We start from the raw sequence: 27576 nt of genomic DNA, 5'->3' as shown, positions 1-27576 counted from the left end.
CCACCATCTCTACTAAAATTATCAAAGTTAGCTGGGCATGTGCCTGTAATCCCAGCTACTCCAGAGGCTGAGGCATGAGAATCGCTTGAATCCAGAGGCAAAGGCTGCAGTGAGCTGAGATCATGCCAGTACACTGCCGCCTGGGCGACAGTGATACTGTCCCAAAAATAAATAAATAAATAAAAATTAAAAAATTTAAAAGGCTGCAGCCATAAAAAGGGCTTTGCAGGGACTTGGATCATGTCCTTTGCAGGGACTTGGATGGAGCTGGAAGCCGTTATCTTCAGCAAACTAATTCAGGTACAGAAAATCAAATATCGGCCGGGTGTGGTGGCTCACGCCTGTAATCCCAGCACTTTGGGAGGCCGAGGCGGGTGGATCACAAGGTCAGGAGATCAAGACCATCCAGGCTAACACGGTGAAACCCTGTCTCTACTAAAAAAAATACAAAAAACTTAGCCAGGTGTGGTGGCGGGCACCTGTAGTCCCAGCTACTCGGGAGGCTGAGGCAGGAGAATGGCGTGAACCCGGGAGGCAGAGCTTGCAGTGAGCCCAGATTGCGCCACTGCACTCCAGCCTGGGCAACAGAGCGAGACTCCATCTCAAAAAAAAAGAAAGAAAATCAAAATATGGCATGTTCTCACTTATCAGTGGGATTTGAACCATGAGAACACATGGATACATGGTGGGTAACAACATACACTGGAGCCTGTGGGGGTCTGGGAAAGGGCATCAGGAAGAATGGATGCTGGGCTTAATACGTAGGTGATGTGTTGATCTGTGCAGCAAACCACCAAGGCACCCATTTAACTACGTAATAAATCTGCACACGCTGCATATGTACCCTGGAACTTAAAAGTTGAAGAAAAATGAAATAAAATAAAATAACTTAAAAAGGCAGCTGATTTCTAAGTAACAGATCGCATTGTATTGGGTAACCATAACATACTTTATTTATTTTTTTTTTTTGAGACAGAGTCTTGTTTTGTTGCCCAGGCTGGAGTGCAGTGGCGCAATCCTGGCTCACTGCACACTCCGTCTCCCAGGTTCAAGTGATTCTCATGCCTCAGCCTCCCGAGTGGCTGGGATTACAGGCTCATACCACCATGCCCAGCTAATTTTTCTATTTTTTAGTAGAGACGGGGTTTCACCATGTCAGCCAGGCTGGTCTCGAACTCCTGACCTCAGGTGATATATACATACATATATATATATGTATATATGTATATATATACATATATATATGTATATATACATATATATATGTATATATACATATATACATGTATATATATACATATATACATGTATATATGTATATATATACATGTATATATATGTATATATATACATATATATATGTATATATATACATATATATATGTATATATATACATATATATGTATATATATACATATATATGTATATATATACATATATATGTATATATATACATATATATGTATATATACACATATATATATGTATATATATACATATATATGTATATATATACATATATATGTATATATATACATATATATGTATATATATACATATATATATGTATATATACATATATATATGTATATATACATATATATGTATATATATACATATATATATGTGTATATATACATATATATGTATATATATACATATATATATGTGTATATATACATATATATGTGTATATATATACATATATATGTATATATATACATATATATATATATAGTTGGAGAGATTTGGAGACAAGAGTCTCGCTCTGTCACCCAGGCTAGAGTGCAGTGGTGCAATCTCAGCTTACCACAACCTCCGCCTCCCGGGTTAAAGCAATTCTCCTGCCTCTGCCTCCAGAGTAGCTGGGATTACAGGCGTGTGCCACCACGCCCCATTAATTTTTCTATTTTTAGTAGAGATGCGGTTTCACCATTTTGGCCAGGCTGGTCTCAAACTCCTGACCTCAGGTGATCCGCCCACCTAGGCCTCCAAAAGTGCTGGGATTACAGGCGTGAGCCACTGTGCCCAGCTCTCTCTTTTCCTTTTCCTTTCTTTCTTTTCCCCTCCCTCCTTCCTTTCTTCCTTTCTTTCGAGACGGAGTCTCACTCTGTCGCCCAGGCTGGAGTGCAATGGCGTGATCTTGGCTCACTGCAACCTCCAGCTCCCGGGTTCAAGCAAGTCTCCTGCCTTAGCCTCCTGAGTAGCTGGGATTACAGGCGTGTGCCACCATGCCCAGCTAATTTTTGTATTTTTAGTAGAGATGAGGTTTCACCATGTTGGTCAGGCTGGTCTCAAACTCCTGACCTCAGATGATCTGCCAGCTTCGGTTTCCCAAAGTGCCGGGACTACAGGCCTGAGCCACCGCGCCTGGCCCATACTTTATATTTTTAACCTAAGATCATACCCCATGGCAGCTACAGAGAAAGCATGGTGACCGTGAACTCGGCTCTGTGCTCCTGGTTCAGACAGACTCTACCACTCTGTCCCACAGCTTGCCAAGTCTCTTCCAGAACTTTCTGGGTTTTACCTTCCCTCCTGCATTAGACAGGGAATCTCCAGGAATGGCATCCACGTTAAGAATCAGGCTGCCTGAGTTCGACTCCTAGCTCTCCCTCTACTGTGTAAGTTACCCAACCTCAGTCTCTTCGTCTGTAAACACTTAGAGAGAGGGACAACTACTCCATAAGAGAGCTGGATGTTTAAATGGGTTCAAAGCCTAAACACTTGGAACCCTTAAATCCTGGAATTTCTGAGCTCTCAGTAATTGCAACCTTTTTTTTTTTTAAACTATTAAAATCCCTTTCAGGGTTCCAGGTGCGGTGGTTCACACCTGTAATCCCAGCACTTTGAGAGGCCGAGGCAGGTGGATCACAAGGTCAGGAGATCGAGACTATCCTGGCTAACATGGCGAAACCCCGTTTCTACTAAAAATACAAAAAATATAGCCGGGCGAGGTGGCACGCACCTGTAGTCCCAACTACTCCGGAGGCTGAGGCAGGGGAATCGCTTCAACCCGGGATGCGGAGGTTGCAGTGAGCCGAGATTGCGCCACTGCACTCCAGCCTGGGGGACAGAGTGAGACTCTGTCTCAAAAAGAAAAAGAAAGAAAGAAAACAAAACAAAATAAAGTCCCTTTAGCTCGTAAGGCCTAGGGACCCCTTAGCAGGTACCTGTTACCCTGCTGCTCAGGGGAGCCTAGTTGCCACCAACCATCAAGAGGATGGACTTGAATCCGACTGGCAGCCAGAGAACAGGCCCGGGGGACCACGGTCCTCTCCTACCCTGCAGCTCTCCCGGGGCTGCCTCTCCAGCCCTCCCTGCCCTCGGGGACTACTACCGGCGCCCCCCACCTACCTGCTCGACCGGCAGCAGCAGCAACGCGCGGCCGGGGCCCACGGGCCGCACCGGTGGGATGAGGAGAGGCCGGTGGCAACTCGAGGCGGATTCGAATTCGGGTTCGGATTCGGGTTCGGAGGCCGGGGTCGGGCTAGGGATCGGGCTGGGGGTCGCGGTGTTGGGTCTCCGGGCCGCCGCCGCGCGCGACACCTGGCGGGCTCCCTCCCTCCAGTCCACGCCGGCTGCCTGGGCTTGCAGTAACCGCCGCCGTAGGCGCCGCCGACCGCACCAGCGCAGGCTCCCGAGCCGGCGGCGGGGCCGGCGGCTGAGGATGAGCTGGGGCCGGGCCTTGCGGACCCGCAGCCAAGTGGAACGGCAGGAACCCCGCTTTAACAGCACCCCCGAGTCCGCCATGCTGGATCCTCAGGGCCTACCGCGCGAGAATCTCGCGAGATCCCGTAGGTCCGCCCCGCTGCCCTCCCAGCTGCCGAAAGGAGGGGCCTCGGAGCCGCCGGCGCCCTCTGCCGGCACCCTCCGGAAGCACACTAGGAGGTTCCTTCCGATCTGGTCGAGGGGCTCCACGGAGGACTCCATTTACATTACGCAAATTCCCTACCCCAGCCGGCCGGAGAGAGAAAGCCAGAAACCTCGCGACCAGCCATGGGCCACCTCTCCGGAAAAACACCGGGATTTTTTTTTCTCCTGCAGAAAAAGCTTTAGGATTGGCAGTTTAAACAAAACATGTCTATTTGCATACCTTCGGTTTGCATGCATTTGTTTCGAAGTGAGCAACCCTGGGTAACAAGGCGAAAGTATATGACAATTTGCTCAGAATCTTAATGTCAGAAAACTGGAGACTGGGGCAGGGGGGTGTCGACTCAAAGCTGTGTCTCATTTAGTAAACTGAGGCCCAGGTAAAAAGTTCTGAAACCTCGCAACACCCGGAGAAGTTGTGTTCCAGCCTCCCACCTCGCCCCAAAATGCCAGAGCTCCTTTTCTAAGCCAGGTGAAGTCACAGAGCGTGGACAGAACCCACAACCGTCCAGAGGAAGGGTCACTGGGTGCCACCTGGTTTGCATCTGTGCCTTCGTCCTGCCCAGTTCCTGAGTGGGACCGCAGGCCCGGAATGTCAAGGCAAACAGTCCTGCTTTAGCCACTGGGCTCCAGTCCCACCCCTTTTGGGGGCCTGAAGTTAGGAAGCATCCGGCAGCTGCCTTCTATTTAAGCAACTGGCCTCCTTAGAGGCCACTCCTTGGCCATGCCAGGCGCGGGCATCTGGCCAGCATGCTGCTCTGCAAGGCTCGCCTGGTCGGCCTGCAGCTTCTCATTTCCTGCTGCTGGGCCTTTGCCTGCCATAGCACGGAGTCTTCTCCTGACTTCACCCTCCCCGGAGATTACCTCCTGGCAGGCCTGTTCCCTCTCCATTCTGGCTGTCTGCAGGTGAGGCACAGACCCGAGGTGACCCTGTGTGACAGGTGAGTGAGGGGCCAGCAGAGCCACACTTAGTGGGACCCCTGGCTATAGGGCCCCTCTGGCTGCCATCCTCCAAACAGGACCTTGCCTCTGCCTTTGCCCCTTGAACTGTCCCCAGGCCTTGTTCATCAATCCACTTGCCACCTAAGTGCTGACTAGACCTTCCTAGACACTTCGGCCAGTTTCCAATTATTTCACCCTTGCTGTTAGAATGTGTTGTATTGTAACTTCATTGAAATTGGTTCTTGGCTTTGTACCATACCTAGGTGGCCAGGCCTAAGCAAGGGCAGCTTTTTCCCTCTTCTTTTTTTGAGACGGAGTCTCGCTCTTTCACCCAGGTGGGACTGCAGTGGCGCGATCTCAGCTCACTGCAAGCTCCGCCTTCCAGGTTCACGCCATTCTCCTGCCTCAGCCTCCCGAGTAGCTGGGACTACAGGCGCCCGCCACTGCGCCCAGCTAATGTTTTGTATTTTTAGTAGAGACGGGGTTTCGCCGTGTTAGCCAGGATGGTCTCCATCTCCTGACCTCGTGATCCTCCCGCCTCGGCCTCCCAAAGTGCTGGGATTACAGGCGTGAGCCACCGCGCTCAGCCGCTTTTTCCCTCTTCTATCTTCTCTCCACTCCTACCCATGTTCAAAGTTCCCTAGAGTCCCAGATGACAAGTATGATTCTCCATGGTTCTTCATGGGGTGGGAAGGGAAGACACATCCCATTAGATGCTTTAGGAGCTTGACAAATATAAATTAGGTTGGTGCCGGTGCCATCATGAAGTCAACAATCTAGGTAGAGGGAAACTACTGCTTTTCTTTTATTTATATCTATCTATCTATCTATATATATATATATATATTTTTTTTGAGATGGAGACTCAGTCTGTCATCCAGGCTGGAGTGCAGTGGCATAATCTTGACTCACTGCAACCTCCTCCTCCTGGGCTCAAGTGATTCTCATGCCTTAGCCTCGGGAGTAGCTGGAATTATAGGCATGTGTCACCATACCCAGCTAATTTTTGTATTTTTCGTAGAGACAGGGGTTTCACCATGTTGGTCAGGCTGGTCTCCAACTCCCGACCTCAGGTGATCCGCCCACCTCGGCCTCCCAAAGTGCTGGGATTATAGGCTTGAGCCACCGCGCCCAGCCTGCTTTTCTTTTAAAGAAGACAGTTGCAGCCGAGCACAGTGGCTCACGCCTGTAATCCCAGCAGTTTGGGAGGCTGAGACAGGCGGATCACGAGGTCAGGAGTTCGAGATCAGTCTGGCCAACATAGTGAAACCCTGTCTCTACATAAAATACAACAAATTAGCTGGGTGTGGTGGTGTGCACCTATAATCCCAGCTACTCAGGAGCCTGAGGCAGGAGAATCGCATGAACCCGGAGGTGGAGGTTGCAGTGAGCCAAGATCACACCATTGCATTCCAACCCGGGCGACAGAGCGAGGCTCCATCTCAAAAAAAAAAAAAAAAAAAGACGTAGACAGTTGCTTGCAGACTGTGGAAGTCACAGACCCAGAGGCCCAAGAATGCTGCCGAGGCTTGGCTGCAGGATGTCCTACCCATGAAGCACACGAGATGGTTGGCTCAGGAAGAAGTTTCTGGAAATCTAGTGTATGACGACCTACTCGAAGGGCTACAGCTAGAAACCTGGATAAAGAGATAAAGAGAATGGGCTGGGAAGAGAGATTGGGTAGAGCAGGAGGAGGGAAGACATGAAAACTGGCTTCAGATACCTGAAGAATTGTCTCAGGCAGGAGGCACGAACCCTCCTTTGAGAGACTCGGGACAGAAGTGGTAGAAACCATGGAAGACCTTCTAATAAGCAAGAGGCTGGAAAATGGAACAGGCTAGCACACTTTATGTATTTGTTTGTTTATTTGTTTATTTATAGAGATGAGGTCTTGCTGTTTCCCCCATGCTGGAGTGTAGTGGTGCAATCATAGCTCACTGCAGCCTTACTTGGGCCTCATTGAAGCTCAAGTGATTCTCCTGCCCCAGCCTCCCAAGTAGCTGGGACTACAGGCATGCACCACCACTCCTGGCTAATTTTTTAATTTTTTGTGGAGAAGGTGGTCTCACTGTGTTGCTCAGGCTGGTCTCAAACTCCTGGTCTCAAGTGATTCTCCTGCCTGGGCCTCCCACAGCATTGGGATTCTAGGTGAGCCACTGTGCCAGCCATTACAAAAAAGTTTTTTTGAGCTGGGATCTCACTATGTTGTCCAGGCTAGTCTCCACCTCCTGGGATCAAGCAATCCTCCATCCTCAGCCTCCTGAGTAGCTAGGACTACAGGCATGGGCCACTGTACCTGGCTTAGCCTGCTCTTTAAACGGGGCTGAATCCTGTCCCTGGCTCATTCCTGGTGGGCTCCAGACAGGAGTTCCCGAAGTAGGGGTGATAAGGCATATAGGCCCTCAACACATTCGTAAGTGTCCTGGTGAGAAGCGCTAATTAAACAAGGTTAAGCAGGTGTAGTGGTTAGTTGTTGTTGTTTTTTTTTTTTTTCTGAGACACGGTCTTCCTCTTTTGCTCATACTGGAGTCCAGTGGTATAATCATAGCTCACTGCAGCTTTGCTTGGGCCTCAGTGAGGCCCTAGCCTCCTTACTAGCTGGAACTACAGGCATATGCCAACACTTACCGCTAATTTTTTAAATTTTTTATAGAGACAGGGTCTCACTACATTGCCCAAGCTGGTCTCAAATTCTTGAGCTCAAGCAGTCCTCTCACAGTGCTAGGCCTCCCAAAGAGCTAAGATTACAGGTGTGAGCAGTGGTGGTGAATTTTGCGTGTCAGATTGTCTAGGCTATAGTGCCGAGAGTTGTGTAGTCAAACATTAGTCCAGCTGTTGCCATGAAGGTATTTTTAATTTATTTATTTTGGCCGAACGTGGTGGTTCATGCCTGTCATCCCAGCACTTTGGGAGGCCAAGGGAGGCAGATCACTTGAGGTTGGGAGTTCCAGACCAGCCTGGCCAACATGGTGAAACCCCGCCTCTACTAAAAATACAAAAATTAGCCAGGCTTAGTGGCTGGTGCCTGTAATCCTGGCTACTTGGGAGGCTGAGGCACAAGAATCACTTGAACCGGGGTGGCAGAGGTTGCAGTGAGCCGAGATCGTGCACTCCAGCCTGGGCTAGAGTCTCCAGCGAGACTCAGTCTAAAAAAAAAAAATTATTTTGAGACAGTCTCCCTCCGTCGTCCAGCCTGGAGCCAACTGGTGCGATCTCGGCTCACTGCAACCTCTGCCTCCCAGATTCAGGCAATCCTCCTGCCTCAGCCTCCCAAGTAGCTGGGATCACAGACATGTGCCAGCATGCCTGGTTAATTTTTGTTTTTTTGTTTTTTTTTTTTTTTTGAGATGGAGTCTCGCTCTGTCGCCCAGGCTGGAGTGCAGTGGCGCGATCTCGGCTCACTGCAAGCTCCGCCTCCTGGTTTCACATCATTCTCCTGCGTCAGCCTCCGGAATACCTGGGACTACAGGCGCCCGCCACCACGCCCAGCTAATTCTTTGTATTTTTTTTAGCAGAGACGGGGTTTCACCATGTTAGCCAGGATGGTCTCAATCTCCTGACCTCGTGATCCACCCGCCTCAGCCTCCCAAAGTGCTGGGATTACAGGCGTGAGCTGCCACGCCCGGCCCCAATTTTTGTACTTTTAATAAAGACAGGGTTTCACTATGTTGGCCAGGCTGCTCTCGAACATCTGGCCTCAAGTGATCCACCCACCTCAGCCTCCCAAAGTGCTGGGATTACAGGCATGAGCCGCCGTGCCCAGCCTGAAGCTATTTTTTAGATGTAGTAAACATTTAAATCAACAGACCTGAGCTGGGCATAGTGACTCACGCCTGTAATCCAAGCACTTTGGGAGGCTGAGGCGGGTGGATTGCCTGAGCTCAGCAGTTCGAGACCAGCCTGGGCAACACAGTGAAACCCTGTCTCTACTAAAATACAAAAAAATTAGCTGGGCGTGGTGGTAGGTGCCTGTAATCCCAGTTACTTGGGAGGCTGAGGAAGGATAATTGCTTGAACCTTGGAGGTGGAGGTTGCAGTGAGCAGAGATCACACCATTGCACTCCAGCCTGGGCGACAGAGCGAGACTCCCTCTCAAAAAAAAAAAGCCTGAGGTTTTGGCCGGGCGAGGTGGTTCACGCCTGTAATCCTAGTACTTTGGGAGGCTGAAGCGGGTGGATCACCTGGGCTGAAGCGGGTGGATCACCTGAGGTCAGGAGTTCAAGACCAGCCTGGTCAACGTGTGAAACCCCGTCTCTACTAAAAGTACGAAAATGAGCTGGACGTGTGGGTGCACACCTGCAATCCCAGGTACTCTGGAGGCTGAGGCAGGAGAATCACTTGAACCTGGTGGGTGGAGGTTGCAATGAGCCGAGATCCTGCCATTATACTCCAGCCTGGACAACAAGGCAACAAGAGTGAATCTCCGTCTCAAAAAAAAAAAAAAAAAAAAAAGCCGGGTGCAAATGGCTCACTGTAATCCCAGCACTTTGGGAGGCCAAGGCGGGCGGATCACCTGAGGTCAGGAGTTCAAGACCAGCCTGACCAACATAGAGAAACCCCCCTCTCTACTAAATATATAAAATTAGCCGGGCATGGTGGCGTATGCCTGTAATCCCAGCTACTTGGGAGGCTGAGGCAGGAGAATCGCTTGAACCCAGGAGGCACAGGTTGCGGTAAGCCGAGATCATGCCGTTGTACTCTAGCCTGGGCAACAAGAGCGAAACTCCATCTTGTAAGGTTAGCCGAGAGAAAGAACAAGCAGACCCAAAGTCAGGCAAGCGTTTATTAACCTGCTGGGCTGCTCCACAGCAATCAGAGGAGGCAGCAGCCCAGGCTTACAGACTAGGGGGTATAAGTGTATTTTAGGGAGGGAGCAGGGGCTCCTAGGGGCTGTTTCTGGGTAAACCCACTTCCTGGTCGATGGGCAAAACAACAGCTGGGGAACATCTGCCTTGGCGGAGGGCCTGCAGGTGGTGAAAAAAAGAGGGGACAGAGAAAAACAAGGGGTGGGGAAAACATCCGCCTTGGCGGTGGGCCTTTGCCGGGTTGGGTCCCTAACATTCCATCCTTTAATAGGTAATAGAGAGGGGGTGTCATTGCCTTCTGACTGCTTCTAGCTAAAGAGGGGCGATGTTGGCCGGGCATGTTGGCTCACGCCTGTAATCCCAGCACTTTGGGAGGCTGAGGTGGGCGGATCACGAGGTCAGGAGATCAAGACCATCCTGGCTAACATGGTGAAACCCCGTCTCTACAAAAAATACAAAAAAAATTAGCTGGGCGTGGTGGCAGGCGCCTGTAGTCCCAGCTACTCGGGAGGCTGAGACAGGAGAATGGCGTGAACCCAGGAGGCAGAGCTTGCAGTGAGCCGAGATCGTGCCACTGCACTCCAGCTTGGGCGACAGAGTCGGAAGACTCTGTCTCAAAAAAAAAAAAAAAAAAAGAGGGACGATGTTTATGGAGAAAGGCTGTGGGGTTGGGACGGTTGTTCTTGAAGTAGCATCATGTCTTGTACTGTCCCATGGGTGAAGGCTCTAATATGGTCCTGTAAAAACTGGGTAAGGAGATGTAGGAGGCAAGGGCCAAATGCTAAAAGGAGAAAATGGGTTATGGCAGGGCCTAGGAGGGGCATTAGCCAGGGTGCCTAGGGGTTACAAAACTACTGGGGCCAGGAGTCTGAAAGGTGCTGCCTGATTTCAGAAGCCCTTTCATTTAACCGTTGGGCAGCATCTCGTACTAGTCCTGACTGGTCAGTATAGAAACAGCACTCTTCTCCTAAGAAGATGCGCAGTCCACCTTTTTCGGCAGTGAGGAGATCTAAACCTCAACAGTTTTGAAGTGACCCTGCTGCTAAAGAGTCTATCTGGGGCCGGGCACGGTAGCTCACGCCTGTAATCCCGGCACTTTGGGAGGCTGAGGCGGGCCGATCATGAGGTCAGGAGATCAAGACCATCCTGGCTAATACAGTGAAGCCCCATGTCTACTAAAAATACAAAAAAATTAGCTGGGCATGGTGGTGGGCGGTGCCTGTGGTCCCAGCTACTTGGGAGGCTGAGGCAGGAGAATAGCCTGAATCTGGGAGGCGGAGCTTGCAGGGAGCCCAGCTCGCGCCACCGCACTCCAGCTTGGGCAACAGAACGAGATTCCGTCTCAAAAAAAAAAAAAAAAAAAAAGTCTATTTGGGATTGGAGAGTAAGGATGGATTCAGCTGTCTTATAGGCTGTCCAAGAGATCTTTTGAGAGACCGTGATAGTAGGACAGAGAGGTGGACAAGGGTTGGGGTGATCAGGCCCAACACCAGGCCGTGGGGGCTACGAGGTCCAGTGGAGTTAAAGGAGTAAGAAAAGACAAAAGAGAAAGTGGGACCAGGGGGCCAACTCTAGTATGGAGGCTGCGAAGGCTCCCAGCTCTGGGAGCCCACATTATTTATTGGTGATCAAACAAAGAAACAGGTGGTGAGGATGTGGGGGTTGAAAGGAAGTGCTGTATCAAGTGACTGAGCTGCAGCTGTGCCGGTTTAGCATTTTCTTTGAAACATATGGCTACTTGAGATAATGGGAGTGCTAGAAGCAAGGAGCCAGCAAGTCTAGACACACTCCAAAGGCCAGGAGGGTTTTTGTGTTTGTTTTTGAGACTGAGTCTCACTCTGTTGCCCAGGCTAGAGTGTAATGCAGAGATCTCGGCTCACTGCACCCTCTGCCTCCCAGGTTCACATCATTCTCCTGCCTCAGCCTCCCAAGTAGCTGGGACTACAGGCGACTGCCACCACGCCCGGCTAATTTTTTGTATTTTTAGTAGAGATGGGGTTTCACCATGTTAGCCAGGATGGTCTCAATCTCCCGACCTTGTGATCCACTCGCCTCGGCCTCCCAAAGTGCTGGGATTACAGGCATGAGCCACCGCGCCTGCCCAGGCCATGGGGGTTTTAGACCCTGGACCCTGGGCATGTTCCAAGACTCTTTTACATTATGTCAGACATGCAAACCCTGCCTCAGCTCCTCTCCCAACACTCAGCTTTTCTCCCAACAGACAAGCCTGCTATCCTTCTTCCTGTTGCAGTGGTAATTCCTAGTCCTATAAGCAGGGGTGTTAGCTGTACGGCTCTGCGTTGACGGACTTGAGCTTTAATAGGGATTGGTAAACTCTGATTTCCAGGGGCAATGTCAATTTTGGGGCTTAAGAAGACTGGGGTGCAGGTGCCGGTCCAATTGGTAGGGAAGCAGACATAGGTTGAGGTTCCACACAAGAAAAATGTACCTTGGCGGGGCAGAGAGAACTGGTTATGTATACTGAAAAAGCACGTGAGTTTATTGTTTTCATCCTCCTACCTGCCTAGGGTGCTTGCTAAGGCGGCTCCAGTGAGTGGCTGAAAAGGAGTTGCAGGGATAATTGGAGAGGCTCCTCGTGTTTTATTCTCCCACTGGAGCAAGAATCGTTTTGTGTCTACCAGGAGCCATTTGGAAGAGTAATTGAAAGAGGGTATAAGGAGGCATTTGGCAGGGAGGGGAGCTGTGCTGCAAGAGGCCCATGGGTGAATGGCCATACAGCCTGTATGTCTGCCATTACAAAATCTTGATTGTTTAGTAAAGAGCTGGTGGTGACTTTTAGGGGTCCTGAAAAGTGGATGAGTTGTTTAAATTGGGCCGTTTGGGTGACCTTAAAATTTTGGTGGTCATTTGGGGCTTGAAGCTGTAAGGTATGGTTACATTGATGGGACAGTAGGTGACCTAAAGTCAGACCTGAGGGCAGGTTGCATTGGATACACACAGGGGCTTGGAAAGTCAGACCGGTGCCGGCGGCCACAGGGCCGTGAATGGGCTTGTCATTACTTGTATATTGGGTAAGACTGGAGATACAGGAGCGTAAAAGTTGTACTATGCGCCGTGTCAGAGTGTTTTCTGTTGTATCTATGATAGAAAATTTAGCCAATGATTGCATGTCTAAAAGTTGTAAGGGGCTTTTTCCTTCATAACGGGGGTGACAGTTTAACTTAGTAAGAACTCAGTCTTTTGAGGGAATAGGGGTGGCAACATAGGTGGTAGTTGATAGGGAGATAAAGAGCCAGCAATCTTCTGCTAGGATGGGGTTGGACTGGTTTAGTGGGGAGGGAGTTAAGCTAAGGGTCTTGTAGAGGTAGCTGGGTACTATTGGAAAGGGGAGGTGTGGCTACGTGGGGCAGCCAAGGGATTAGGAGCGGTAGATAGGCAAAGAGTAAGTAGGAAAGTAAATAAGTGTGTTTCAGCTGGGGAAAAGTCACACAGGGTGCCTTGAAAGGGGAGGTCATCTATTCACTCTAAAAGAGAGTCGAGAGTGGGAATTCGGGGCTGAAACCAGGAGATGTCTTGGCAAACGGAGAGGATGAAGACGGTGAAGTGGCAAGGTAGGCAGGAACAGGGCATTTGAGAGAAATCAGGAATGTACTTGGGATTGTCAGGAGGAGAAGGAGGAGTCTGGGTATTGTTTAAGGGTCTCCTTTAGGGACGGGCATGAGGCAGAGTTTAGTTGGGCCAAGGAGGGTACTGGAGAATCGGCGGAAGGTGGCGGGTGGGTCACTTGTAGGCAGACTAGTCGTAGGAGCCCTTTTTAATCTAGAAAGTTGGTACCAAGAAGCATGTCCTGAGAGTTTGGCTGCGGTGGGGATTGTGAGGATGACTTGGAAAGGGCCTTCCCACTTAGACCTGGGGCTGGTTGGGTTAAGAGTTTTTAAGAAGACATGTTCTCCTAGAAGGAGAGTCTGGTCGTGGAGGCTTCATGGGGTTTTGGGAGGGCCTGGTCGGCTTGTTCGTGGAGAAGATGGTGGATGAGAGAGAGTGTTGGGAGGTATTCTCCTAGCTGAGAGTTAGAAGGGGGCCTGTTTTGTAAGAGGAAAGGGCGTCCATACGTTAACTCAAATGGACTGAGGAAGGAGGGTGCTTTTGGGCTGGCTCTGGTGTGGGCTAGGGCTATGGGCAGAAGGGAGGTCCAGGGTTTCTGGACTTCAAGAGTGAGTTTGGTTAACCGAGTTTTAAGGATGCCATTTGCCCTTTCAACTTTTCCTGATGACTGGGGTCAGTATGGGATATGGAGGCGCCACTGGACGCTGAGGGACTGAGAAACCTGTTGGGTGATTTGGGAGATGAAGCTAGGGCCATTGTCTGATTGTATGGAGCAAGGGAGACCAAATCTAGGGATGATATCTGCTATAAGAATTTGGGCGACTACTGCAGCCTTTTCTGAAGAGGTCAGAAATGCTTCTACCTGCTCAGAGAAGGTGTCTATAAGAGTAAGAAGAAATTTTGTCCTCTTGACGGGAGGCAAGTGGGTGAAGTCTACCAGCCAGTCCTCCCCTGGGAGTGTTCCTCTGAGCTGATGTGTAGGGATGGGGGGAGCGGAGCGCTGCTTGGGAGGAAGTAACAGAATATACGACAGTTGGAGGTTATGTCTCTTAGTGCGGTGAATAAGTGGGGGGAGGAGAAATAAGGGTGAAGGAGTAGGTACAGGGGGCACGCACCCATATGGAAGGATTAGTGAGGAGATGTTAGAATTTCTATGAATAACTTCAGGATTGAGGAGAGGTTCATGGGAGATATTAGGGAAATTAGACTGCAGGTGATTAAGCATCTCAGTACGGGAGTGGGGTGGGAGGAGAGGAAGATACTGCAATTAGAGATGCAGGGTTAAGGGGAGCACTTTTGGAGAGACAGAACTCAGGGTTTTCGAGAAAGAGAGCATGAAGTGGTTGGATGCGGGATGGAGAAAGGGCACTTAGTGCTCGGGAGGAAAGAAGATCTTATAGATTATGTGGGCTGTCGGTGGTGTCTTGACCGAATGTTGGGTTTTTGCTTTCTAAGGCTAGGGTGGCCGCTGCTGCTAGAGCTCTGAGGCAAGTTGGCCATCCTCGAGTGGTATTGTATAGTTGTTTATAAAGGTAAGCTACAGGAGCAAAAGAAGGAGGGCTTCCTTTTTGTTGGCCAAGGACACCAAGGGCTATTCCATGGTTCTCAACTGTGTAGAGAGTGAAGGGCTGAGAAATGCCAGGCAAAGATAGAGCAGGAGTGGTTACAAGGGCGTTTTTTTTTGTTTGTTTGTTTTCTTTTTGGAGACGGAGTCTCGCTCTGTTGCCCAGGCTGGAGTGCAGTGGCGCCACCTCAGCTCACTGCAACCTCCGACTCCTGGGTCCAGGCAATTCACAAGGGCAGTTTTAAGTTTGTGGAAGCTGGGGATTATGTTGTGAGAAGAATTTAGAGGCCCATTTAGAGAGCCTTTGGCTGCTTCATAGAGGGGGCTGGCTAGGAGGGCAAAGTTGGGGATCCATATTCTGAAGAAGCCTGCATTCCTAAGAAAGAGAGAATTTCACTCTTAGAGGAGGGTGGGGGTAGGCCGTCTATTAAGGCTACCCATGCCAGGGTCATGGCTTGGGCCCTGGGGGAGAGTTGGACTCCTAAGTATGTTACTGTTGGGGTGGAGAGTTGTGCTTTGGAGGGGGAGACCCCATATGCTTTGTTAGCAAGAAAGTTTAAAAGGGTAATAGTGTGAGTCTGAGAGTCTTCTAGGGAAGGACTACAGAGGAGGAGGTCATCCACATATTGAAGAAGACGGCTGGGGGAAAGGTCTAAGGAGGTGAGGTCTTGGGCTATGACTTGCCCAAAGAAATGAAGACCATTCCTGAAGACTTGGAGAAGGACAGTCCCTATGAGTTGCTGTGATTGGAGGGTGTCAGGGTCAGTCCAGGTGAAGGCAAAGAGGTTTTGGGAATCAGGATGTAGGGGAATGGTAAAGAAGTCATCTTTTAGGTCAATAGCAGTGTAGTGGGTGGTACTGGAGGGGATGAGAGAGAGAAGTGTATAGGGGTTAGGGACTACAGGGTGAATAGGAGGACTGCCTGATTAATGGCTTGGAGGTCTTGAACCAGTCGATATGAGCCATCTGATTTTTTAATGGGGAGGATGGGGGTGTTACAAGGAGAGTGTGTTGGTCAAAGAAGACCACGTGAGCAGAGCTTGTTTACGATGGGCTGTAGACCCTTTTGGTGGGTTAGAGAAATGGGGTATTGGGGGATGTTGGGGAATTTGGAGGGGTCTTGAGATGGAGTCTCGCTCTGTTGCCCAGGCCAGACTGCAGTGGCGCTATCTCGGCTCACTGCAAGCTCCACCTCCTAGGTTCACACCATTCTCCTGCCTCAGCTTCCCAAGTAGCTGGGACTACAGGTGCCCGCCACCGTGCCTGGCTAATTTTTTGTATGTTTAGTAGAGACGGGGTTTCACCATGTTAGCCAGGATGGTCTTGATCTCCTGACCTCGTGATCTGCCCGCCTCGGCCTCCCAAAGTGCTGGGATTACAGGCGTGAGCCACGCGCCCGGCCTTTTAGCTGGATTTTGATGGGGTCATGATGAGCAGTTAGGGAAGGGATGGTGGTATCCTACATTATTGGGTTAACAAGAAAGGTGGGAAGTGGGTGCTGGGGAGAGGGGTCAGGGACTGGACTGGCAGAGAGGAGTAGGAGGGACTCAGGTTGGGGGAGGCAAGAAAAGGTGATACAAGCCTTGAATTTGGCTAAAAGGTCTCAGCCTAGAATGGGGATGGGTCAATGAAGCATGATAGAAAGACTATGAGAAAATGGTATTGAATAGGGAACAAGTAAGAGGTCTGGTGGCACATGGATGCGAGATGAATCTGTCAATCCCCACAACTGAGACTGAGAGGGATGAGTTGGTCGTGAGAATTCAGGCAAGGCCGAGTAGGTGGCCCTGGTATTGATTAAAAAGGAGATCGGCGGCTGGGCGCAGTGGCTCACGCCTGTAATCCCAGCACTTTGGGAGGCTGAGACGGGCGGATCATGAGGTCAGGAGATCGAGACCATCCAGGCTAACACGGTGAAACCCCGTCTCTACTAAAAATACAAAAAATTAGCCAGGCGCGGTGGTGCGCACCTGTAGTCCCAGCTACTCGGGAGGCTGAGACAGGAGAATGGCGTGAACCCGGGAGGCGGAGCTTGCAGTGAGGGGAGATCGCGCCACTGCACTCCAGCCTGGGCGACAGAGTGAGACTCCGTCTCAAAGAAAAAAAAAAAAAAAAAAGAGGAGATCGGCTTACCTGATACTAGCAGAGTTACCCTGGGCTCTGCTGCATTGATGGCAGTTTGGCAGTTGGGGCCTGGGGCCCGGGGCCCTGGGCCTCGTCCATCTTCAGCGGCTAGGTCAAGGAGCTGCGGGAGTGTAAGCAATTCTTCACCTTCTGTCTCACTCAAGGGGAGGTGATTCTGAGGTGCAGGCTTTTCTGTCCATTTGTTGAGGCGACAGTCAGACTTCCAGTGGCCTGTCTGCTGGCAGACTGGGCAAGTGCTCTTCATCACTCGTGGATTAGGACTTCTTTGCCCAGTAGCCTTCTTTGCCGCACTTAAAGCAGGGCCCGGGAGGATTACTGCTATCGGGTCTTTTGTGCCCTTGTGTACTATGGCTAGATTGACGGATAGCCACAGCTAGAAGTTGGTATTTAGCGCGATCTCTTTAGGCTCTATCTAATTTACTTTGCTCATCCTTATTATTGAAGACTTTGAAAGCCAGGTTAAGGAGGTCTTGTTGTGGGGTTTGAGGGCCATCTTCAGCCTTTTTAAGTTTACACCAGGTGTTGGGGGCAGATTGGGAGATAAAATAGGTATTGAGAACAATAGTTCCAGCCGGGCGCGGTGGTTCACGCCTGTAATCCCAACACTTTGGGAGGCTGAGGTGGGCGGATCACAAGGTCAGGATATTGAGACCATCCTGGCTAACATGGTGAAACCCCATCTCTACTAAAAAAAAATACAAAAACAATTAGCTGGGCGTGGTGGCGGGTGCCTGTAGTCCCAGCTACTCCGGGGGCTGAGACAGGAGAATGGCGTGAACCCGGGAGGCGGAGCTTGCAGTGAGCCGAGATTGCGCCACTGCACTCCAGCCTGGGCAAGAGTGTGAGACTCCGTCTCAAAAAAGAAAAAAAAAAAAAAGAACAATAGTTCCTTCTTGGGAGGCAGTGTCGATGCAGGTATATTTTTGGAGAGACTCTGTAAGGCGGGAAAGGAATTGGGCAGGATTTTCGTCTGCCTTTTGGGAAGTTTCTTTAAGTTTTTCAAAATTTACAGGCTTATGGGGTGTAAGTATATTTTAGGGAGTGGGGGCTGTTTCTGGGTAGAGCCACATCCTGGTTGATGGGCAGATGTTAGGGGAAAAAACAACAGCTGGGGAACATCTGCCTTGGCAGAGGGCCTGCAGGTGGTGAGAAAAGGAGGGGATGGAGAAAAACAAGGTGAGGGGAACATCTGCCTTGGCAGAGGGCCTTTGCTGGGTTGGGTCCCTAACACATCTCAAAAAAAAAAAAAAAAAAAAGCCTGAGGTTTCTGCACAAGGAGGGAATTGAGGGAATTCTGCCTCTAGACCGCCTTAGGACTGAAGAGCATAGTAACATCAATTCTTTATAGAATGTCCAGCCTGCTGGCCTGTCCTGTAAAATTTGAACTTGCCAGCCCTCACAATGTGAACCAATTCCTTAAACTAAATTTCTCACTTTCTCTCTCTCTCTGGAAAACACTGACTAATGTAGCAGGTTTCTCTGCTCCAGGACTTCAGGACCTTTTCGGTGCTAATAAGTTTCTCCATCAGGGCCAGCTTGTTCCTCCTACTGAGCTTCAGAGCCCTTGTTGAAGTTGTGGTTTGGGGGACTGGACCGATGACCTCAAAGGTTCCCTTTGCTCCCAAGCCTCAGAGTCTAGGAGGCCAGAGGGTCTCAGCAGGGCCTTGTCCTTCTCAGCTGTCTCTTACTGGCTTTCTCCACAGGTCTTGTAGCTTCAATGAGCATGGCTACCACCTCTTCCAGGCTATGCGGCTTGGGGTTGAGGAGATAAACAACTCCACGGCCCTGCTGCCCAACATCACCCTGGGGTACCAGCTGTATGATGTGTGTTCTGACTCTGCCAATGTGTATGCCACGCTGAGAGTGCTCTCCCTGCCAGGGCAACACCACATAGAGCTCCAAGGAGACCTTCTCCACTATTCCCCTACGGTGCTGGCAGTGATTGGGCCTGACAGCACCAACCGTGCTGCCACCACAGCCGCCCTGCTGAGCCCTTTCCTGGTGCCCATGGTAAGCTGGAGCCTCAGACCTTTGCCCATCTCCCTTCAGGCAAGTCTGGGCTGGGGCATGTGGGCAAGAGCTGCTGTCCCCCCAAGGCTGCCTGCCCCCTGGATCTCTTGGGTGGTCACTGCTCTTTAGTCACAAGTCAGGGGTCCCTGCCCAGCGTGGTTCCTGCCCCAGCCTTCCTCTCTTTCCAGAGCTGCTTCCAGATCCCTCCCTCCACTCTCATGGGAAAACCCATTCTCCTTGGGAACTACTGCCACTCAGCTGTACCCCTGCTGCCCTCCACTTCCCTCCTCCCTCCAGAGGTTCCATTGCCTTTGTTAGGAATGGACACCCTGGACGGGCGCTGTGGCTCATGCCTGTAATCCCTTGGGGAGGCTGGGCAGATCTCTTGAGGCCAGGAGTTCGAGACCAGCCTGGCCAGTATGGCGAAACCCCATCTCTACTAAAAATACAAAAGTTAGCTGAGAATGGTGGTGTGTGCCTGTAATCCCAGCTACTCGGGAGGCTGAGACAGGAGAATTGCTGGAACCTGGGAGGTGGAGGTTGCAGTGAGCTGAGATTGCACCACTGCATTCCAGCCTGGGTGACAGAGTGATACCTTGTCCCCTCCATCCTCCCCCCAAAAAAGGACACCCTTTGCTTCCCACCCCATAGACTGCTCCACATCATCCCAGTCTCTCCTGCCTGCCTTTCCTTCTTCCCTCCTGGCTCAGAGGTGCTGACATGCCTCACCTTGCTGATGTCAGTCCTGTCTCTGTGCTTATTCTTGCCCTGTACCTTGGACCACAGCCCCTCCTTGGCTTATGGATCCTTCCCCATGGGTTCCTGCCTGGCCTGTGGTTGCCCTCATTCCTCTCCCTCCTCCAGGCCCTCTACCCTGAGCACTGACTCCCTGCCCCTTCCCATGGGAGTTTCCTGCTGGCCTCTCCCTGCCCTCATTGACCCTCAGCCCGATTCTGTCCCCACCACTCTTGCTTTTGCTGTGAGCTGGGGCACCTTCTAGGTATCCAAATCCTACTTTGCAGTCCTTCTTTATCTAAGGTGACTTGTGATTTTTTTTTTTTTTTTTTTTTTTTGAGACACAGTCTCACTCTGACACTCAGGCTGGAGTGCAGTGGCGCAGTGTTGGCTCACTGTCTCCCAGGCTCAAGCAATCCTCCCACCTCATACTCCTAAGTAGCTGGGTCCACAGGCATGTGCCACCATGCCTGGCTAATTTTTGTATTTTTTGTAGAGATAGAGGTCTCACTATGTTGCCTAGACTGGCCTTGAACTCCTGGGCTCAAGCAATCCACCTGCCTTGGCCTCCCAAAGTGGTGAGATTACAGGCATGAGGCACCGTGCCCTTTGTGACATTTTTGACCAGTCCTCCTATGAGAGTCTTTCCTTGGAATTTATGCCCCCCTCAGCCCCCTGCCCCCACCTGGCTTTCACTTGCAGCCCTTCTCTCCTTTTGCCCTACTTCCTCTGAAAAGGTAGGTGATTCCCCGGAGCAGGCTTCACCCTCCTCTCCTCCCCTTTTCCAGTTCCCAGGCAGGCTGTGGGCTCGTGGTTTAACCTCCTATTCTCAGTCCCCTCCCCTCTGATCTGAGCCCCTGATGCTGGCCCAACATTGCCACATCATGGACCCAGCAAGGCCCAGATTGACCTTACCTCCCTACACAACAAAAGCCTCTTTTCTTCCTGTATTAGCCCCAACCCTCTGGTGGAGGGTAGTGAGGGAGTGGCCATCACCCTGGAGTCCTGCCCACTGCCGATCCTCCTTGCCCTGCTCCCCACCTTTCATCCTTTCTGGCCTCCTTTTCCACTGCCACAGCCACAGCTGGAATTCAGACCAGCATCACCCCTCAGCTAGATTCTCCCATCAGTGTCCTAAGGCTTCCCCCTGATTCTAGTCTTAAATTTCTTCTAACTCATTCCTCACTGAAGTCAGAGATACGCTCATAAAATGCAAGTCCTGGCCGGGCGCCGGGCGCGGGGGCTCACGCCTGTAATCCCAGCACTTTGGGAGGCTGAGGTGGGCAGCTCATGAGGTCAGGAGTTGGAAACCAGCCTGGCCAACGTGGTGAAACCCCGTCTCTGCTAAAAATGCAAAAATTAGCCAGGCGTGGTGGCAGGCACCTGTAATCCCAGCTACTCAGGAGGCTGAGGCAGGAGAATTTCTTGAACCCAGGAGGCAGGGGTTGCAGTGAGCCAAGATCACGCCACCGCACTCCATCCTGGGCGACAGAGCAAGACTGTCTCAGAAAGAAAAGAAAAAAAGCAAGTCCGAACATAGCACTTCTCTGTGGACATCCTTAGGGACTCCCTGTGGCTTACAGCAGTGGCCCCCAACCTTTTTGGCATCAGGGACTGGTTTCGTGGAAGACAATTTTTCTAAGGACGGGTGTGTGAGGGGTTGGTTTCAGGATGATTCAAGTGCATTACATTTATTGTGCACTTTATATTATTACATTGTTTTATACATACATATATATTTATTTGTTTGTTTGTTTGAGACGGAGTTTCGCTCTGTCGCCCAGGCTGGAGTGCAGTGGCGTGATCTCGGCTCACTGCAACCTCCACCTCCCGGGTTCAAGCAATTCTCCTGCCTCAGCCTCCCAAGTAGCTGGGAGTACAGGCGCACGCTGCCACCACGCCCGGCTAATTTGTGTATTTTTTAGTAGAGATGGGGTTTTGCCATATTGGCCAGGCTGGTCGCAAACTCCTAACCTCGTGATCCGCCCACCTCGGCCTCCCAATGTGCTGGGATTACAGGTGTGAGCCACTGTGCCCGGCCATAATGTATTAATATAATAAAATAATTATACAACTCACCATAATGTAGAATCAGTGGGAGCCCTGAGCTTGTTTTCCTACAACTAGATGGTCCCATCTGGGGGTGATGGGAGACAGTGACAGATCATCAGACATTAGATTCTCATAAGTAGCGTGCAACCTAGATCTCTCGCATGCGCAGTTCACAGTAGGGTTCAAGCTCCTACAAGAATCTGATGCTGCTGCTGATCTGACAGGAGGGGAGCAGCTGTAAATACAGATGAAGCTTCGCTTACTCACCAGCTGCTCACCTCCTCCTGTGAGGCCCAGTTCCTAACAGGCCACTAACCTAACTTCTGCCCTGACCTACACATGCTTCTCTTCTTCCTTGCAAACTGCCTCCAGTGGAAGTCCCTGAAGGTCCCCAAACACACGGGACTATTTCACTCCTATGCAGGTTTTGTCTCCTCTGCTTGGAATGCATCCCCTCACCCCTTGTCCCCAGGCAGATTCCCACCCCTCCCCCAGAACCTGCCCCAGTGGAGCCTTCGCAGGTGATTTGTCAGTTTCACAGGATGAGGGGTGCTCTCCTGGTCCCCCCGGCTCCCTGTATCCCCACACCCAGCACAGGGCCAGGCACTGGGGGGGCCTTCAGTGGAGACTGAAATGGCTGAACGGGACCTCCCACAGATCAGCTATGCGGCCAGCAGTGAGACGCTCAGCGTGAAGCGGCAGTATCCCTCTTTCCTGCGCACCATCCCCAACGACAAGTACCAGGTGGAGACCATGGTGCTGCTGCTGCAGAAGTTCGGGTGGACCTGGATCTCTCTGGTTGGCAGCAGTGACGACTATGGGCAGCTAGGGGTGCAGGCACTGGAGAACCAGGCCACTGGTCAGGGGATCTGCATTGCTTTCAAGGACATCATGCCCTTCTCTGCCCAGGTGGGCGATGAGAGGATGCAGTGCCTCATGCGCCACCTGGCCCAGGCTGGGGCCACCGTCGTGGTTGTTTTTTCCAGCCGGCAGTTGGCCAGGGTGTTTTTCGAGTCCGTGGTGCTGACCAACCTGACTGGCAAGGTGTGGGTCGCCTCAGAAGCCTGGGCCCTCTCCAGGCACATCACTGGGGTGCCCGGGATCCAGCGCATTGGGATGGTGCTGGGCGTGGCCATCCAGAAGAGGACTGTCCCTCGCCTGAAGGCGTTTGAAGAAGCCTATGCCCGGGCAGACAAGGAGGCCCCTAGGCCTTGCCACAAGGGCTCCTGGTGCAGCAGCAATCAGCTCTGCAGAGAATGCCAAGCTTTCATGGCACACACGATGCCCAAGCTCAAAGCCTTCTCCATGAGTTCTGCCTACAACGCGTACCGGGCTGTGTATGCGGTGGCCCATGGCCTCCACCAGCTCCTGGGCTGTGCCTCTGGAGCTTGTTCCAGGGGCCGAGTCTACCCCTGGCAGGTAAGAGAGCCCACCCCAGCACCTCCTGTCAGGGAGAACAGCCAATCCTGAGATGAGCAGAGTGGGCACTCTCTGGTCACTCTAAATGCCAACGGGGATAAATGCCACTAACTTGAGTTGTTTTGTTTTGTTTTGTTTTGTTTTTTGAGACAGTCTGGCTCTGTCACCCAGGCTGCAGTGTAGTGATGCGATCTCGGCTCTCTGCAACTTCCACTTCCTGGGTTCAAGTGATTCTCTTGCCTCGGCCTCCTGAGTAGCTGGGATTACAGGCACCCACCACCACGCCTGGATAATTTTTTTTTTTTTTTGAGATAGAGTCTCGCTCTGTTGCCCAGGCTGGAATGCAGTGGCGCGATCTTGGCTCACTGTGAGCTCCGCCTCCCAGGTTCACTCCATTCTCTTGCCTCAGCCTCCCAAGTAGCTGGGACCACGGGCGCCCGCCACCACGCCCAGCTAATTTTTTTTGTATTTTGAGTAGAGACGGGGTTTCACCATGTTAGCCAGGATGGTCTCAATCTCCTGACCTTGTCATCCGCCCACCTCGGCCTCCCAAAGTGCTGGGATTACAGGCGTGAGCCACCGCACCCGGCCTAATTTTTGTATTTTTAGTAGAGATGGGGTTTCACCATGTTGGCCAGGCTGGTCTCGAACTCCTGGCATCAAGTGATCCTCCTGCTTCGGCCTCCCAAAGTGCTGGGATTACAAGCATTAGCTCTCTTCTCTTAGACAGATCTTTCTCTCTGATCCTTGCCTTCTCTCACCCACTGTGTCTTGGAAGTGTCAAGTGATAAGATCCAGGGCTAAAACTGTCTGTAAAGGAGTGTTTGTTAGAGGCCTCCTCTCAGGAGGTTGGTGGGGAAGATTGAGGGGCTTCCTAAGAAGGAAGGGACGAGACCTTCCTGATGGGCTGAAACCACCAGGACGGAAACCCAGGAAGGCCCCAGGCCCTTGCTTCTGGGACCATGTGGGTCTGTGCTGTCTGTGGTGGCTTCATGATACGCGTTTCTTTCAGCTTTTGGAGCAGATCCACAAGGTGCATTTCCTTCTACACAAGGACACTGTGGCGTTTAATGACAACGGAGATCCCCTCAGTAGCTATAACATAATTGCCTGGGACTGGAATGGACCCAAGTGGACCTTCACGGTCCTCGGTTCCTCCACATGGTCTCCAGTTCAGCTAAACATAAATGAGACCAAAATCCAGTGGCACGGAAAGGACAACCAGGTAATGGGGATGTGGCTACTCACCACGTAACTGGCTTATGGGCAACCTAGAGCCTGGGGGTGATGCTGACACAGTGTACAGGGAGCAGGAGGGGGGCCCCAGGGGTCCAGCTGCCACCACTCTACCCATCCTGGCCAGGGAAGCAGGGAAGACACTCCGTAGGCGAGTGTGCAGATGCCCTGGGGCGGAAGTTCACACGACCAGGGGCCCTGCCCTGGGAGTGAGCCCTGAGGGCAGATGCACAGAGATTCTGTTTTCTGTTCCACATGTGAGCTGTCCTTTGACTTGGGCCCCTACGTGTGGCCCCTCTGGCTTCTTACAGGTGCCTAAGTCTGTGTGTTCCAGCGACTGTCTTGAAGGGCACCAGCGAGTGGTTACGGGTTTCCATCACTGCTGCTTTGAGTGTGTGCCCTGTGGGGCTGGGACCTTCCTCAACAAGAGTGGTGAGTGGGCAATGGAGCAGGCGAGCTACCCAGCACTCCCGGGGGCTGCACGGTGGAGGGAGGGCCTCCCTTGGGCCCCATGTGACCTGCCCCAGAACCAAGGCCCAGTCACTGGGCTGCCAGTTAGCTTCAGGTTGGAGGACACCTGCTACCAGACAGAATTCTGATCAAGAGAATCAGCCGCTGGGTGCGGTGGCTCATGCCTGTAATCCTAGCACTTTGGGAGGCTGAGGCGGGTGGATCACTTGAGGTCAGGAGTTCGAGACCAGCCTGGCCAACATGGTGAAACCCCATCTCTACCAAAAATATAAAAAATTAGCTGGGTGTGGTGGCGCGTGCCTGTAATCCCAGCTACTCGGGAGGCTGAGGCAGGAGAATCACTTGAACCCAGGAGGCGGAGGTTGCAGTGAGCCAAGATGCATTCCAGCCTGGACCACAGAGCGAGAATTCGTCCCAAAAAAAAAGGAAAAGAGGCCGGGCGTGGTGGCTCACGCCTGTAATCCCAGCACTTTGGGAGGCCGAGGTGGGTGGATCACCTGAGGTCAGGAGTTCGAGACCAGCCTGACCAACATGGTGAAACCCCATCTCTACTAAAAATACAAAAAAAGTTAGCCAGGCGTTGTGGCGTGTGCCTGTAATTCCAGCTACTCGGGAGGCTGAGGCAGGAGAATCGCTTGAACCCGGGAGACGGAGGTTGCGGTGAGCCGAGATTGCACCATTGCACTCCAGCCTGGGCGACAAGAGAAAAACTCCGTCTCAAAAGGAAAGAAAGAAAGAAAGAATTAGCCAACTGAAAGCCTTAGACTGAGGTGTGTCCTCTGTTAGAGAGCTGTCATCACAACTCCTACAAAAGCAGTCGTATCCTGAATTCAACCTCTTTCTCTAAATGAATATAGCTATTGTTCCCTTTGTGCCCTCTTGTCCTACTGTCCCTTCTGTTGCCCATGCCAAAGACAGCTAGCTTCTTGAACAGCTTGGCCTGAATACAGATATTAGCGTGTCTGCAGCAGAGAAAAAAAACAGCATTCCCCATCCAGAAATGCAAGGTCAAGAACAGAGAGCAAATTAGGTAGCTAAGGACTCAGGTCCTTAGTTGGTGTCCAGGGGCCACATTCTTTCCTTTCACCATCTCTGTAGGGACAGGAATACTTCCCTTCTGTCCTCAGAGGGTCAGGACTCAGAGAAACCACAGAGCAGCAGCTCAGGAAAGTGGTTCATGGAAATGCTGGCAAGAGAGAGGGGTTACAATGCCCTCCCTTGGGAGCAGGCTGCTCCCATCAGATCGTAACCTCTCTGGTATGTGGGCAGAGCTACCAGGTTAAGGTCCTCCCTAGGGTTTGCAAAACCCTCATGGGATCATGAGCCATACAGAACCGACCTGTGTGTCTCCAGAGTCTGTAATTAACACAGGCATTTTGAGGAAATGTGTGGCCTCAGGCCCCACTCCCGGCTACCCCCATCCCACTATGCCTAGTATAGTCTAGCTGCCCTGGTACAATTCTCCCAGTATCTTGCAGGCCCCTATTTCCTATTCCTACTCTGCTCATCTAGCTCTCAGGAACCTTCTTGGCCTTCCCTTTCAGACCTCTACAGATGCCAGCCTTGTGGGAAAGAAGAGTGGGCACCTGAGGGAAGCCAGACCTGCTTCCCGCGCACTGTGGTGTTTTTGGCTTTGCATGAGCACACCTCTTGGGTGCTGCTGGCAGCTAACACGCTGCTGCTGCTGCTGCTGCTTGGGACTGCTGGCCTGTTTGCCTGGCACCTAGACACCCCTGTGGTGAGGTCAGCAGGGGGCCGCCTGTGCTTTCTTATGCTGGGCTCCCTGGCAGCAGGTAGTGGCAGCCTCTATGGCTTCTTTGGGGAACCCACAAGGCCTGCATGCTTGCTGCGCCAGGCCCTCTTTGCCCTTGGTTTCACCATCTTCCTGTCCTGCCTGACAGTTCGCTCATTCCAACTAATCATCATCTTCAAGTTTTCCACCAAGGTACCTACATTGTACCACGCCTGGGTCCAAAACCACGGTGCTGGCCTGTTTGTGATGATCAGCTCAGTGGCCCAGCTGCTTATCTGTCTAACTTGGCTGGTGGTGTGGACCCCACTGCCCACTAGGGAATACCAGCGCTTCCCCCATCTGGTGATGCTTGAGTGCACAGAGACCAACTCCCTGGGCTTCATACTGGCCTTCCTCTACAATGGCCTCCTCTCCATCAGTGCCTTTGCCTGCAGCTACCTGGGCAAGGACTTGCCAGAGAACTACAACGAGGCCAAATGTGTCACCTTCAGCCTGCTCTTCAACTTCGTGTCCTGGATCGCCTTCTTCACCACGGCCAGCGTCTACGACGGCAAGTACCTGCCTGCGGCCAACATGATGGCTGGGCTGAGCAGCCTGAGCAGCGGCTTCGGCGGGTATTTTCTGCCTAAGTGCTACGTGATCCTCTACCGCCCAGACCTCAACAGCACAGAGCACTTCCAGGCCTCCATTCAGGACTACACGAGGCGCTGCGGCTCCACCTGACCAGTGGGTCAGCAGGCACGGCTGGCAGCCTTCTCTGCCCTGAGGGTCGAAGGTCGAGCAGGCCGGGGTGTCCGGGAGGTCTTTGGGCATCGCAGTCTGGGGTTGGGACGTGTAAGCGCCTGGGAGAGCCTAGACCAGGCTCCGGGCTGCCAATAAAGAAGTGAAATGCGTATCTGGTCTCCTGTCGTGGGAGAGTGTGAGGTGTAACGGATTCAAGTCTGAACCCAGAGCCTGGAAAAGGCTGACCACCCAGATTGACGTTGCTAGGCAACTCCGGAGG

General features: G+C 51.7%; 2 protein-coding genes across 5 annotated transcripts in view; one reads left to right on the top strand and one right to left on the bottom strand.

Annotated features, from left to right (window-relative positions):
* The window catches only part of NOL9 (nucleolar protein 9), a 33904-nt gene extending 30060 nt beyond the window's left edge, over positions 1-3844 (bottom strand). The window contains exon 1 of the mRNA XM_003822145.5: positions 3359-3844. Within this exon, the coding sequence (XP_003822193.1) occupies positions 3359-3754 (396 nt within the window). The 5' untranslated portion in view covers positions 3755-3844. The remainder of the gene's footprint in view (positions 1-3358) is intronic.
* Positions 3489-27468, top strand: TAS1R1 (taste 1 receptor member 1). 4 transcript variants are annotated; one of them, XM_055098627.2, is made up of 7 exons: positions 8695-10050; positions 11843-11874; positions 18601-18907; positions 22352-23113; positions 24126-24338; positions 24661-24781; positions 26365-27468. In XM_055098627.2, exons 1-7 carry the CDS (start codon positions 10048-10050, stop codon positions 27294-27296), a joined length of 2370 nt encoding a protein of 789 aa, XP_054954602.2. In that variant the 5' UTR covers positions 8695-10047; the 3' UTR covers positions 27297-27468. The 4 variants fall into 4 exon arrangements, with proteins under 4 accessions (XP_003822192.4, XP_054954613.2, XP_054954602.2 ...); XM_003822144.5 differs by lacking the exons at positions 8695-10050; positions 11843-11874 and adding an exon at positions 3489-4815; XM_055098633.2 differs by lacking the exon at positions 8695-10050 and having other exon boundaries at positions 11849-11874; positions 18641-18907.
* Positions 27469-27576: the final 108 nt, after the last annotated feature.

Source organism: Pan paniscus, chromosome 1 (genome assembly GCF_029289425.2).
Source record: "Pan paniscus chromosome 1, NHGRI_mPanPan1-v2.0_pri, whole genome shotgun sequence".
Classification (NCBI taxonomy): Eukaryota; Metazoa; Chordata; class Mammalia; order Primates; family Hominidae; genus Pan; species Pan paniscus.
The sequence above is the reverse complement of the archived record's forward strand: the minus strand, read 5'-3'. Positions and strand labels throughout refer to the sequence as shown.

Bases quoted from the DNA above. Each gene is read 5' to 3' on its own strand.
- TAS1R1 (XM_003822144.5), top strand. From the start codon at position 4,625: ATGCTGCTCTGCAAGGCTCGCCTGGTCGGCCTGCAGCTTCTCATTTCC. The intron at 18,908-22,351 runs GTAAGCTGGAGC...GACCTCCCACAG, and splicing joins GCCCTTTCCTGGTGCCCATG to ATCAGCTATGCGGCCAGCAG. The intron at 24,782-26,364 runs GTGAGTGGGCAA...CTTCCCTTTCAG, and splicing joins GACCTTCCTCAACAAGAGTG to ACCTCTACAGATGCCAGCCT.